The sequence below is a fragment of the Equus quagga genome, chromosome 12 (genome assembly GCF_021613505.1).
Source record: "Equus quagga isolate Etosha38 chromosome 12, UCLA_HA_Equagga_1.0, whole genome shotgun sequence".
Classification (NCBI taxonomy): domain Eukaryota; kingdom Metazoa; phylum Chordata; class Mammalia; order Perissodactyla; family Equidae; genus Equus; species Equus quagga.
Genome location: NC_060278.1, coordinates 96,137,278 through 96,152,993, shown reverse-complemented (window position 1 = coordinate 96,152,993; position 15,716 = coordinate 96,137,278). Strand labels below are relative to the sequence as shown.

The window sequence follows — 15,716 nt, the reverse complement described above, 5'->3', positions numbered from 1 at the left end:
AAAGTTAAATTGAATAAAAGATATGGAGGCAAAAGAATAAAATTTGTAAGTGTCTCAGGAAGCACTGTGAGGAAAACAAGCACAGATTCAGCAAGCCTCCAGGAAGCCTCGGTCCAGGAGAGGACATAATCATACAAAAAGAGTGTCCAGCTCCAGGCGGCTCCAGCATCTCCTACTCGTCTTACGTGGCTTGGTAATCATGAAATAACAAGCATTAATGCCTGAGGCCCACAGCCATGCCTGCCACTCACTGAGTTTTCTTCATCGTCCTGGTCCACCTCCCGCTGCTGGGCTTCCTGGCGTTTCAGTTTCACATCCATGGCTTCGTTAATTAAGTCCCGCAGTATTGACACTCCTTTGGCACTCTTGACAAATGGGTGCTTAAACAAGAAAGCAGAAAACAATGGAGACAGTCTATACGGCCCCAGTGCCAAACATACTAGGTACTTCATAACGTGTTGAGTCAATCAATGAATCTCATCTTTCTCTTTATGCCTAGGACAACAGCTAAACCACACTCCTTTTATAACTCAGAGCAGATGCACATTCAGGCTTTGCCCATCTTTTTTAGCCTGGCTGGAGCGTCTCCTTCCTTTCTCTCTTCCAAATCTAGAGATTCTCAACAGGGTCATACCACCCCCTAGAGGAAGTTTTGTAAATGTGTTGGGAGCTTGTTACAGTGTTTAGAGAGCACGAACAGCACGGGAGGGGAGGCAGGGATACCAGCAATCCTGCAAAGCGTGAAAGAGTCCTGTACAATAATGACCTATGGCATATTCTGCACATCTTCCAAATGTTTCAGAGTATACATACACTTTAATAAATAATGCCAAAAATTTTTTTCAAGAGATAAGAAAAAGTCTGTTAATTTGGGAGGTGATTTTGAAGAGGGGACTTAAGTGGAATAAAGACATTGTTAGAAATCATGAATAATTGACTCATCCTGTTTATTCTTCTATTCAATATACTACAACACTTCCAACCAAATATTCAGGTAAAAAGGATTTTAGTGCAAAGGTGTAGTTACTGCAGAAATATGTAACAGATGTAGGCTCAAAGAGTATTCAATCAGCAAAGACACTTGAAACACAGGGATATTGCTGAATTTCATTTATAGAAATGGCTTTAAAAGTTTTAATGTTAATACCATCTTACATTTCTGTCATTTATGTTTATAACACAATGATAAGAAATCTATGCTGTGAGAGGTACACATGGAAATTCTTTTGGGGGGTTGCCTGTTGTCCTCCAAATTTACTCTGATACTGTCCCCGGTGTCCTCTTTGCAATCCATTCTCTATTCCCCACCACCCATCAAAGGATATAGTCTCCAAGGGCTTTCTAAGCACTCCAGAGATTGAAAGTCTGTCTCAAGGTGTGCTGGGATCACAATACAGATTTCTTCTCCATAAAACTTTATCAGTGCCCCATCCGGACAGGAAAAGAATTTGCCATTAAGAAATAAGACGTAGCTCATTTGCAAAACTATCATGTTTCCTTGTTCTCTCCACTTGGAAAATCTATAAGATCATTTCCCTTCTCTTATCATATACAAATAAGTCTGGTCTGTTTATCTAACATTGGCGTTAATGCTAGTGTCCACCCATTCATTTTCCTGTATTTCCTGAATGGAATGGTTTCTGTTCTTTTTACTGCTCTTACATCTAAACTCATTCATGACGGTAGCTACAGGGGTATAACTACTTTATTGTGTCTGCAAGCTCAGTCAAGCTAGAGCATTTTTATACTGACACACACATTGTTTTATTACAAATTAGTATCTTTACAGTTCTCCATTGTATCACAGACATTATACTGATTTTTTTAAATTATGGGCATAAATAGATTTTATTGTCTTATTTATTATATTTCATTCCAGAACAGTAATGAGTGTTAAAAATATGTATATTGGTTATAAAAAGAGGGCATTGGGTCTGGCATGGTTGAAAACTATTGGCTTAGCCCAATAATAAGAGCAGATATTTGTCGAATCCATATCATACCATCTTGAATATGTGTAAAAAACACTGCTCAAAGTTACACATATTCTATCACGTAATCTTCACAACATGTGAGGCAGGCACCTCATCTCCATTTTAAAGAAAACTAAAGTGACAGAGAGGTAAGTTACTTGCCCAAGGTCCCAAAACTGGTGAAGAGGGAGCCAGGATTCAGACCTGGGCAGTGTGACTTCAGAATCGAAGCTCCTAATCCCTGAGCATACTGCCTGCCAAATCCCACCCATTCTTTGCGATCCAGCCCAGAGGTGACCTCCTCCAGGGAGGCATTCCTGATTCTCCAGTCCAAAGTGGCCTCCCCCAATCGTCAGCTACAACAGCACCTGCCATTAATCTCCGGTCTTTGTCAGAATTGGGCAGACCTGATGGCACTCCTGCTTTGGAGTCACAAAGACCTAGGTTCTACACCTGGCTCTGCAGTTTGCCAGTGAGCGCCTCTACACGAGTTAACCTCTCTAAGCATCTGTTTTCTCACTATAAAAGTGAAGTAATACCCATCCCTCACAGGGTCTATGTGATGATTAAGTAGCATAAGATGTGCAAAGCACCCAGCACACGGCAGGTGCTCACTAAATAGCAATTCCCATTCTCTAATCCCATAGAATCCTGTATTTTCTTGAGCTATTATCTTGTTCAATGATTTAGCCTTCTTTTCCATGCCTTTTCTGCTCAGTTAGATTCAAACCTCCCCTAAAGGCAGGGAACATCTTACACTTCTTTACCATCTCCATGTAGGTGGGTTAACAGCATCTTTTGGTCACCATGTGAATAAAACAGAAGGGCAGCATCTCAGGGTGATTCATACCTGGAGGAGTTGAGTGGCTGTGGCTCTCTGCTCAGGGCTCTTTACAAGACACTGCTTCACGAAATCCATGAAGTTATCTGACCACAGTTCTGGCTTTCGGAATGTGGGAGGAGGGTTTGTAGGAATCATGAAGATTGCCTGGTTAAAAAAAAAAAAGATTTGGTAAAATAAAAGTGATTCACACTCCAATAAAAATGACTATAAATACATGTGAAGCCTGATAAAATGATTTTTCTCTTATCCACTGATGAGCCCATCCAAATTCCAACAAAATTCTAAGTATCTCAAAGTAGGAAGTATGACGATTGGAGAACCCGATGTAGCTCACTCTCTCCCCCCTCTCCACCCCTCCTCCTCTTCTCCCTCTCCCTCTTTCATATGTTTCTTGTCCCGTGACCTCACAATATCCATCAAGCTTCTTTTGGGTTTTCCTAACCATGGTACATTGCCCGTCAAAGGGAAAAGGCAAGACCAAGGAGTATCATATCCTGAAGATAACCTCAGCCCCAGTGCTATCAAATTTCCCTCCTCGCTAAGTTACCGTCACCACTGGATGTAAGCAGTGACTGCAAGATCATAAACCCAGAAGTCCCCCAAATCACAAGGGATTCATTTACCTCCAAGCCAAACCAATCTAACACACCTGGAAAAAGAAAGCTGGCTCACGACACTGCAGTTAAATTCTACATTTCAAAAAAATAAAACTATTACTTATTAAGTTTCCAATAAAAGAAGAGCCATGGATTTTTGAAAAATAAAATTCTTTGCAATAGAAGCTTAAATTCTATTCTTTAAATCTAAAAATGTAACCAGCAAATCCTCCCCCTGCCTCTCCCACTTCTGCTTTCCGAAAGTGAGGGGAGTTTATCTTTGCACACATGGATACTTTTCAAAAAACTGTTAAGTCTTTTAATAGAAGAACTAATTAATCAGAGAAGAGGAGGGGCTGGGGTTGGGAGGGATGGAGAGGACTATGGAGGCCCTGAGCGAGGCAGCGCTGAGGTCTTACAAGAGTGCTGTGATGAGGGGTCCTGGGGGTGAGCAAAGCCTGGAAACGCTTTAGGGTGTCACAGTGAGGGAGTTTCAGCGGAAACTGGGTCTATGGGCCCTTAACACTCTAGATGGAGGTTGACAAGTACAGAGCCTCTAGATGAAGAGAGACTGGGGATCCACAAACCAGAACTTACCAATTCAAACACCTGTAAGGGCCAGGCAGGAAAATGGCAACAAATGAACCAGGCTGGGTGTTAGTGACATGAGCTCAAAAAAACAGTCTGCTTTCCTCTTAATAGTACTCAGAGAAAAACCAGAGAAAACACTGCAGTAAATGACAACTGATACTTGGTGAAGAGGGAATCATGGAGACGGATAAGGGGAAAGCCCACGCCCAGTGTAAAGGAGAGGACTGTTACTCAGCTCCAGTTACTGTCGTTACATTAAAATGCAATCATTTAAACTATTAAAAATATATATACCGCACAAGTCAAACTCAGCATTTCAGTTTCAGTGGCCCTCCCGCCTGAGGGCTATCAATACACAACCTCTGGAATGGAGAGAGGTGGACCACACTTGAATTAATTAGTGCCTACAACTACAGTCAGTGGAAGTGTATCATCCAGAGTCCAGACTGACACTTATCAGTTATATACAATTAATTCATTTGTTGTGTGGCATCTAACCAGGTAAGCCGTTTAACTAACTTTGTAATGATGACCAGTAATTAACCACCCCCTGGTTTTCTGTCCATTTCCTTACCCTCATTGGATGGATATCTGCATACGGGGGTTTCCCTTCAGCCATTTCTATGGCAGTTATTCCCAACGACCAGATGTCTGCCACACAGTTGTACCCAATTTCCTGAATCACTTCTGGAGCCATCCAAAATGGTGTTCCTATCACTGTATTTCGCTTGGCCATGGTATCCTACAAAACAAAGGGGAGATGGCAACACTAAGCATTAAAACTACAGAAAAAGAGACTTTTCCAACAATAAGAAATGCCTTTTCCCTGAAATACATATAAAACCACACTCGAGGCATGATCAAGCAAGTTGCAAAACAGATTCAAATGACCTAAAAACATAAAAGATTCTCAATCATTAAAGTACAAACTAAAATAAGATTGACAAAGATTTAAAAAATTAATAACTAATCCTGATAATAGCATAGAAAATCAGGCACTGACATATGTTACTGGAGTTTAAAATGGTTCAATTTTTTAGTAGGCAATTTGGCAATATTTATTAAACTTAAATGTCCATATCCTTTGATCTTATTTCCAGAAATTTATCCTATGCATAAATCTAAATTTTCTATTTCTAGAAGTTCATCCTGGGGCCAGCCCCATGGCCGACTGGTTAAGTTCATGCGCTCTGCTTCGGCGGCCCAGGGTTTTGCAGGCTCGAATCCTGGACGTGGACATGGCACTGCTCATCAAGCCATGCTGAGGTGGCATCCCATATGCCACAACTAGAAGGACCCACAACTAAAAATACACAACCATGTACTGGGGGGCTGGAGAAAAAGGAAAAATAAAATCTTAAAAAAAAAAAAAAGAAAGAAATTTATCCTATGCCTACGTGTCCCAAATACATGTACAAGTGTTGTAGAAATACTTGTAATAGAGGGGAGAAAAAACACGGAAAACAGGAAATAACCCAAATGACCATTGAAAGGGGATAAGTTAAATACAATAAATATCCATACAGTAAAATGCCACGTTAAAAAAAAAAGATACATTCTTCCAGCATGGAAAAAATATACAAGATATACTGTGAAGCAAAAAAACTAAGTTGCAATATTATACACAATATAGCCTTGCTTTTGTAAAACAAAAATAATGATCATAACAATAATAAAACAACCACTGATAATAAAAACTGTCATACGCATAGCAAAAAAAAAAACCTCAAGCAATATCACCAAACTATTAACAATAGTTCTATCTAGAAGGTAGACTGACTTAGGACTTTTAATTTCCATCCCACATTTTTCCATCCATATACTTCTGTAAGACTCTAATAGTTTATATGAGCATGATTACATGTACAATCAGGGGAGAGGGGCGGAGAAAAGTTATATATATATATTTCTATAGAGAAAAATTATATATTTTATATATATTATATATATAGAAAACCTATATCAAAAGTCTTAGTTTGGGGCTTAAAGAATACATGGCTATAATACCCATGGGCAAATAACTACCTGCATACATTCCTAATGAAAGAGAACCTTCCTAGAGTTCCTGTACTTTAGCAAAAGAAGGATTTTAAACAGAACTAAATATGCTATAGGGCTTCCCGTCATCATCACCCTTGTTCCTTCTGAAATGCCTGTGGCTGAAGTTAGGTTATACCTTAAGTCAGGAGCAAATGATAGGTAACATTTTTAAATCAATCTGACTTTGTCAGTCCTATGTCAAAAATTAACACAGGAAATAACTTACTGCTTAGTCATTTCCTTAGCTCTTAAACTTCAAATTTGTAGGGGTGTTTCCAAATGGTGGTAGTCAAAGTTGTTTTCACAGGATTATTTCAATTAGAAATGGCTATTTGGATAGCTAGAAATTTTTTTTAATTAAGAGCAATGAGTGGAAACTGACCCAACTAGATCTGCATTACAAAATTATGAGTTCAGCAGCAGATCAACGGAAAAATATTAAGTCCAGAAACAGACTATGGCATGCACATCTATATACACACACACACATATATATATAAAATTTGAAGATATGATTAAAATGTCACTTGAAATCAGCAAGCACAGGATAGATTATGCAAAAGAAAAAAAAGCACTGGGTATCTGGCTGGTCATTTGTAAAACTCCACACTTAAATTCCTACAACATATTTTTACCAAAATAAATTCAAATAGGTTGTCAATTGAAAAATAAAGAATAAAAGCCAGTACTAAAATAAAGTACAGATGTACAATTATATAATGTTGGAGCAGAAAAGGACGTTTTTTTTTTTTTAAAGATTTTATTTTTTTCCTTTTTCTCCCCAAAGCCCCCCAGTACATAGTTGTATATTCTTCGTTGTGGGTCCTTCTAGTTGCGGCATGTGGGATGCTGCCTCAGCGTGGTTTGATGAGCAGTGCCATGTCCGCACCCAGGATTCGAACCAACGAAACACTGGGCCGCCTGCAGCGGAGCGCGCGAACTTAACCACTCGGCCCCGGGGTCAGCCCCCAGAAAAGGACTTTTAAATCATGATATCAAAGGCAGAAACCACCAGACAAAAGGTAGATGGATTTCTCCACATAAAATTTGGAAACTTCTATTTAAAAAAAATAATTAAAATTAAAAAAAAAAAGTAGCAAACTAAGAAAAGACGTTTCAACATATATAACAAAGAATTAACAATTTTAGGGGCCAGCCCCGTGGCTGAGTGGTTAAGTTCTCCACTGCGGAGGCCCAGGGTGTCACCGGTTCGGATCCTGGGCGCGGACATGGCACTGCTGGTCAGGCCACGCTGAGGTGGCGTCCCACATGCCACAACTAGAAGGACCCACAACTAAAATATACAACTATGTACCAGGGGGCTTTGGGGAGAAAAAGGAAAGATAAAATCTTTAAAAAAAATTTTTAACATATAAATTTTTCAGTTTTGGTTTATCTTTTTTAACAAATAGATTTTAAAAATCAACATAATTAGAAAAATTGACAAATAACATGAACAGTAAATTTACAAAAAGACGAATTATAAATGGCCAATAATCAAATGTAAAAATATTTAATTGCTTTGAAAATGGTAAGAAAGATATAATTGATTGCCCATTCAGTATTGGCAAATATAAAGGAAAATGGACACATTTATATATTACAGTTAGAAACATAAATTGCTCCCTTCTAGAAGCACTTTGGCAATATGCATCAAAAGGCTTACAATTTCATATATTTTCTGACCCAGATTCCAATGCTAAGAAATTATCCTAAGGATATACTGAAGGATGCTGAAAAGTTCAGAGGCAAGGATGTTTATCACAGAGTTTATGTTTATGATGGCCAGAAAATTATAAGCAACCCAAATGGGCACCCAATGTCCAACTAAGTGAATGAACTGAATAAATCATAGTACATCCATACAATGAAATACCCATGCTGCCATCAGAAACAATATTGTAGATTTCTGGAAAGAAGACAGATTGAACAAATACATTCTACTTTGCTCCTTCCCAAAACCCACTGGAAAGACACTAAAAGGATTTTTTTTTTTTAAGGAATAAGTTCACAAGAACAAAATATAAAGGGAAAAAAAAAAATCACAGCCACAAAATCTTGTGAGCTAGAAAGCAGATGGACGAGTGGTAACTGACTAAACAGACCAGGAGAATGGAATCCTGAGTCAGTCTCTGGGGAAGCCAAGAAACAGTCTGATTTAACACCAACCCCTCTAAAAGGCTTAGAATCTGGTGGCATCAGGTATCCAGAGGTGGGGTGAAAGTGAGATTAACAACAGGAAGATCGGGTTGAAAGCTCTTTAAGCAGTTAGAGCCCTAGACCCACCTCTTCCTTCAAGCAACTTTTGGGCTTCCCTTGCCCCACCCTGGCATTATGAGAATGCATGCATATTCTCTGGAGAAGGAAACAAGGATCTCTAGAAAGCAGAGTAGGGGCAGGAGTGTGTGATCAGGAACAATAAGTGAGCACGGATGTGCTAAATGCTGAAACAATGCCCACGGTGACCACCTCTTCCCTGAAGGCAGACAATAAGGCCTACAGCCTCTAGGCAAGATCAGTCAGAGAGGAAATCTAAAGTTAACAGCACCAGAGGAACCTCAATTAGTAGCACAGGACGTTTCCCAAAGAAACAGCCCAGCCAGATCACCCTATACAACAGTCTCACTATTTTAGTGGAAAAAGAAAAAAGAAAAAAAAGAATTGATAAACAACTTTGTTCAGCAAGGTTGCAGGACACAATATAGAAAATTCAACTGTAATCCTGTATACTAGCAATGAGCAATCTGAAAATAAAGACAGCAATTTCATTTAAAATACCATCAAAAAGAAAACGCTACTTAGGAATAAATTTAACCAAATAAATGCAAGACTTGCACACTGAAAATTAAAACCATTGCTGAAAGAAATTAAAGAAGATCTAAATAAATAGAAAGACATCTTGTGTTCATGTACTGGAAGGCAATGTCATTAAAATGGCAACATTTTCCAAAGTGATTTACAATTCAACACAATCACAATCAAAATCTCAATGGAGTCCCACTGTTTATTTTTGCTTTTGTTATTCGTGCTTTTGGTGTCATATCCAAAAAAATCGTTGCCAAGACTAACATCAAGGAGCTTTTTCCCTATGTTTTCTTCTAGGAGTTTTTCAGTTTCAGGTCTTACATTTACGTCTTTAATCTATTTTGAGTTAATTTTTGTGAGTGGTGTAAGATAGAGGTCCAATTTCATTCTTTTGCATGTTTTTATCTAGTTTTCCCAAGATCATTTATTGGAGACCATCCTTTTCCCATTGAGTATTCTTGGCTCCTTTGTTAAACAGTAGTTGCCCATATAAGCCTGGGTTCGTTTCTGGGCTCTTGATTCTGTTCCATTGGTCTGTGTGTCTGTTTTTCTGCTACTACCACACTGTTTTGATTACTTGAGCTTTGTAATATAGTTTGAAATCAGGAAGTGTGATGCCTCCAGCTTTGTTCTTCTTTCTCAGGATTGCTTTGGCTATTAAGGGTCTTTTGTGATTCCATACAAATTTTAGGATTATTTTTTCTATTTCTGTGAAAAATGTCAATTACTAAAATAATTACTAAATGCAACTGATATTCTTAATTATAATATTATACCTTTCATACAGCACCAGAAGGATATTTTTTCCAACTTGGTTTCCTTATTAAGATTGTAATTTAGATAATATTGTTTCGTACTGCTTACTTATGTGTTAACAAAATATTTTGAAGGGCCCACAAATCACAATATGGAATAAGTTTCTTTTTTTTTTTTGAGGAAGATTAGCCCTGAGCTGAGTACTGCCAGTCCTCCTCTTTTTTGTTGAGGAAGCCCAGCCCTGAGCTAACATCCGTGCCCATCTTCCTCTATTTTATATGTGGGACACCTACCACAGCATGGCATGCCAAGCAGTGCCATGTCCGCACCTGGGATCCAAACCTGCGAACCCCAGGCCTATGAGAAGCGGAATGTGCAAACTTAACCGCTGCGCCACCAGGCCGGCCCTGGAATAAGTTCCTGATTTTTTTTTTTTTTTTTTAAATCAAAGCAATTCTTGTGTTGTTGCAATATCTATGAAACTCCCTAACATATTCCAGGTAAATCTAAAATTTTAAAAAATTAAAACAATACATAAAACAACCTCTACTTAAACAAATATATATATATATATACATATACACATATATTCTACCACCCAAGAGAACTGTTTGATATATAATGTTGTTGCAAATTTTAGTACATACCTGTCCAGAACTGTTTCTATTTTTCTACAGATATTTCATATATACTTATATATTTTACAGTATCAGATAATTCTAGACTTCCTGTTTTGAAAACATGGTTTTTTTGATTGCCATGCACTAGTGCAGTAGGAGGAGAATCAAGAGACTGTGTCCTGGAACCAAATGAGGAGAACGTTTTCAGTAAAGTAAGCACCCACTGCTACCTGGAGGCTGAATGAGATGACATTATGTCTTATTCAAGGAAGGCAGGATGGATTTAATTTTTCTTCCTTTTAGAAATATGATATGTAGCCCAACAGAATTTAAACTTCTACTCCACCATTTCTGGTTTTAGTTTTTATTCTTATCAAAGTTAAAGTTAAACTATAGGATCTGAACCCCAGGAAAGGATCTAAAATAACCTACTAGCTCTTTTGGACCTATGGGTACATTCTGTAATCTTTTTACTAATACAATTAAGTCAAGTCTTATATTTTTTAAACAAACAAAAGGAATTCCTTCTCAGGAGAGAGCTGAAAGTACCAAGACAAGGAGCATTTTTACTTACTGTAAGTTGACCTGCTACCCCAAAATCTGCAAGTTTTGCATGTCCTTCTGTGTTTAGCAAAATATTTCCTGCCTTGATATCTCGGTGTATTTTTCTCATAAAATGAAGGTATTCCAGTCCTTTAAGTGTTGATTGTAATATTGTAGCTATTTCATCTTCTGTTAACTGAAAAAAGAATGAAAAGTTAAAATTGTCAGTTTACACCAGGACATTTGAAAAAGCAAAAAAAATAGATCCAAACTCCTTTCCTAGAATATAAATATAAACTCTCATTCAACGTGTAAACAGTATTTGACAACTTACAATAACAGCACTACGCTAACCAATCCCAAGGTTCTATTTCCAGCCCAGATCTCTCCCAAACATCGGTCATGTATCTGCCTACACAACATCTCCAGTTGAAGACCCAGTAAGTATCATAAGTATAACATGTCAAAATCAAATTCTTTATTTCTACCAGCACCCTACCCCTTTCCTTATCACCCACCCAGCCTACTCTACTCTTGACACAAGCTTCTGTCTCTCAGCAAAAGGCAATTTCATTCTTCCAGGTGTTCTAGCCAAAACCTTGAGGTCAGCCTTAGCTCTTCTCTATCTTCAGAATACATCCAAACATATCCTCTGTAATCACCCTGGTCCAAGCCACCAGCATGTCCTGCCGGAACTATTCTAACAGTTTCCTAACCGGTCTCACTGCTTCTGCCCTTGACGCCCTACAATGTATTTTCCACATGGCAGCCACAACGAACCTTTTAAAAGGTAAGCCAGATCTGCTCAAAACCCTCCAATGGCTTCCTAAGTCACTCAAAATTAAAGCTAGTCTTCACCAAGATCTTATATGACCTGGCTCCCAGCTACTTTCATCTTCCATCACTTTCCACCTTGCTCATCCTGTTTCAGCCATGTACGCTTCCTTGTTGTTCCTGAAACACTCTAAGCACGCTCCCACTTCTGGGCCTCTTCATCTGCTGTTCTCTCTGCCTACAATGCTCTTCATCCAGATTTCTGTACAACTTGACACCTTATTTCACTGTCTCTGCCCAAATGTCACCTCTCATTGAAAATCAGAGAGGCCTTCCCTAGCTCCCTCCATTCCTAGATCATTCTCTACCCCTTTATCTACCTTATTGGTCAATGTAGCATTATTACCATCTGACATATTAAACATTACTTGTATACCTATTTATATGATGTCTTCCCTATTAGAAACGTAAGCTCCATTTCAAATATCTTAGATTTGTTTCCTACTGTATCCCCAGCACCAAGAAAGTCACCTGGCACATAGTAGGTTCTGAAGAAATATTTGTTAAATGATGATGAATAAATGAAAGCAAGAATGCTAGAGATTAACATAGACTATCTGATCAGGCCAGTGTTGACCTTGTGCAGATCCAACGCAAGTCCTAAACAGACTCAACCAATCAACGCACTCGCAATCAGTTCCCCTATGACAAACAACTCACAGTTAGGAGGGAGTATGCTGTGTACAAAAAACATGGGACTCGGGATTAGAAAGATCTAGTTTTTGAGTGTTGGCTCTACTTTCCAGCTATGTGACTTAAGCAAGTTATCGAACTTCTCTTACTCTCAGTTTCTCAATCTATAAATAGGAATATCACCTTTCTTCAAGAATGTCATGAAAAATCAAATGATACAAGGCATGTAAGAATACACAGGGTTTAATAACTACTAAAAAATCAATCAAATATTTAATAAGCATCTATTATGAGCTAGGCACTACATTGATAATATTAAAAATAGCTAATAATTATTAAGCATTTAATCTATGGTAGGCACTATTTTTGTAGTCTCATTTATTCCTGATAAAAATCAAATGAGGTAGGTACTATTGTTATCATCACTATTTTATAGATAAAGAAGCTAAAGCACAGACAAGTAATTTGTGCCGGAGGTCACAGAGCTAATAAATGATAAAGCTTTCACTAAAGCCCAAGCAAACACTATTGGCAAGGTGGCAAGCTAGAGTTTGGGGTACCTTCTGTGGCCAAAAAGAACAAAGCTCCTGACTTGCTTAGTGATCTCTTATTCTAACCAGCTGAGCTCATCAATTGGTTAGGGTAACATTATCCAACAGAAATAGGATGTGAGCCACAAATGTAACTTTCAGTTTCCTAGTGGCCACATTTAAAAAAGAAAAAGAAACAAGCAAAATTAATTTTGATTTTACTTAATCATACTTATCCAAAATATTATTTCAACATGTGATCAATATAAAAAAAAATTAAAGATTTTTAACGTTCTTTTTTGGTACTAATTCTTCAAAATCTGGTATTTTATACTTACAGCACATCTCAATTCAGACTATTTTGAATAAAAATAAAAAATAAAATATTTTAAAAACAGAAAATAGAAAAAAATAATATATTATAAAACAATGTGTAATAATTAAAGATCAGTACTTAATAGTAAAAAATTACATAAAAATAATAAACTAATATTAAAACATCAAGAAACATCCAGAGCATCATCAAAATTAATTTTGGATTGTTTCAAAATACCTAAAACAAAATAACTTAATGCTTCATCTAAGTAGCCTTGGAATCCAATTTTTAATTCAATAAATCACTCAAGCTTTGGGACTTCTTTCAATATATCTTATGTTAGGATATTATTCCTAGCTAAAGAGCTTGCTATTGGATTAGACAATCACACGAATCCTAAATAATGTAAATTAAGAAAAGGATATAGTAGTATGGATAATCTAAAAGTTATAACTGAGTTTTAAAATACTCCCACCTTATAATCTGTATAGCACCTCACAATTTACAAAGTACTTGCATATATTTAATTTTCAAAATTCTGCAAATATTTAATATAGCCATTATTATTCCTATTTTTCCTATTAAAACTAAATTAAACTAAAGGCTAAGATATCCCCTGCTTCTACTCTTATCCACCCACATTCTACCCAGAAGCCCCAGTTATCTTTTTAAGACTTTTTAAATCAGATGGCTCACTCACTTGCTTAGAACCCAGCAATGTTTTCCTACTGTACCTGGAATAAAATTCAAGCTCTTTATCACGGCCTACCAACCCAATCTAATCCAGCCCTGCCCACCCATCTCACCTCATCCTATTCCTTTCTAGTCAGTGGCCTTCTTTCCAGCACTCAGGCCAAACTCATTCCAGCCTCAGGGTCTTTGCACTGGTTATTCCCCTACCTAGAATGTTCTTTAGAAGTCTTAGCTCCTTGTCCTTCAAGTTTTACTTTAAATTATACCTCCCTAAGTGACCTTTCCCAACCACGGACTCTCAAGTAGGCCGTCAAGCGCTATCACTTTATATACACTCTTTTTCTTCATAGCAATTATTGCTACCTGGTATTTCTTTTCTAGCTGTCCTTAATTTGCTTTTTGTTGCCCTACTGGGAAATGCACAGCCATGAGAGCAGGGTCATTGTCTTATTTACTCCTGGATCCCTAAGGCCTGGAAGAGTGTTCTAGAAATGTTTACAAAATGAATAAACAAAGAGTTTAAGCAATTAACCCTGAACTAGAACCCATGACTCCTAGCTTTTATCCTACAATCACAGTAACAGCAAATAATCTTTCACAGAGATTAGTCTCTGACTAATAGGATGTAGCGGAAGTTAGTCTGTAAACATCCTGGATAGGAGGAACCAAATCCAAATGCAAACATTTAAAACGCATTGCTTAGCCAAGATGCAAGATTTGATAGCCATTTTTCAGTCAGAAATAAGCGAAGTGTCTAAATACCACTGGATTGGGTTGGTATCAAAATTGCCACATTTAGGAGACATCAAAAAGCAAAGAGGGGGAAAGAACCATGGAAAGGGGGAAATTCAACGGTCATCTCTGTAGAAAAGGACGCAGGAGAGTGCATATGAACAAAAGGCAGAGAAAAGGAGGTGGTATAAGAGACTAGCCCAGCTGCACTATTCTAGAAGGTACACTTACCGTTTTATTTCGTAATCGAATGATATCAGACACAGAACCAGCCCCACAGTACTCCATAACAATCCACAAGTCTGTGTTCTTAAAATAACTGCCATAATATTTCACTACATGAGGGCTAGAAAGAGAGAGAGACAATACAAATTAGTGGAATAGCCTTCAAACATCTCTATTAATCCATGCCATTAAATCCATGAAAATTAATCACCCAGCTCAAAAGATCAATTATTCATATTTAAGGTTAAAATGGGCACCCTCTTGATAACAATGTAAAATTGTATACCTTTTCTGGAGAATAATAAATAACAAAAGTGCAAAACCGGTGTGGGTCCTTTAACTCAGCATGTCTAAGTCTAGTCTATAAACTCCCAGAAGACCAGCACTCAGCCTTGTATTTCTTTGGATTCCCTTAGAGTGCTCAGCACACAGTAGGCTCTTCAAAATACCTCTTCTGAAATTAGAGAAATGTGCACACCCTGTTTGGAACACAGCTCTTGTGTAGTCTATTAACAATGGCAAAGTCCCAATTTGCCAACTGGAAAGAGCTTCCGTAACGCATCTGATGGAGGAGGAAAAGAAAAACTGCTACCTTACTCTGGTCAATCCAATCAAGAAATACGAGGGTTTTATGTAGTAGAGAGTAACCCAAAAAATACTATAAAGAATAAAAGAAAGGGAGGCAAGCAGAAGAGAAATGACTGCATTCCCAAGTCTGCGAGACTTAAGGGCTCCTGGGCAAATTTCCTAGTAGGCAGCCCCACCTGCCCTAATGTTGAAGCTTTACAAATAGGAAGCACCAAGTTGATCTGCTGACCAAAAGAGCTTCAGAAGGATGGATGCAGACTCAAGTGCAAGCCTTTCTCCTTCTCCTTTCAACTCTCCAGAGCTGGTATTGCCCCCAACTGTGTGTTTCTCTCAAATCTAAACAGCATTACCATCACAGTGATCACTCATGTTGTCATGGAATTTAAGAGCAAACCAC

The 15,716-nt window shown here is 37.9% G+C and overlaps 1 protein-coding gene across 1 annotated transcript in view; it reads right to left on the bottom strand.

Annotated features, from left to right (window-relative positions):
* Nucleotides 1-15,716, bottom strand: part of STK4 (serine/threonine kinase 4) — an 87,105-nt gene that overhangs the window by 59,160 nt on the left and 12,229 nt on the right. The window contains exons 4-8 of the mRNA XM_046679128.1: nt 14,738-14,852; nt 10,800-10,964; nt 4,579-4,746; nt 2,824-2,961; nt 252-380 (exon numbers count right to left, since the gene is read on the bottom strand). Of these exons, the coding sequence (XP_046535084.1) occupies nt 252-380; nt 2,824-2,961; nt 4,579-4,746; nt 10,800-10,964; nt 14,738-14,852 (715 nt within the window). The remainder of the gene's footprint in view (nt 1-251; nt 381-2,823; nt 2,962-4,578; nt 4,747-10,799; nt 10,965-14,737; nt 14,853-15,716) is intronic.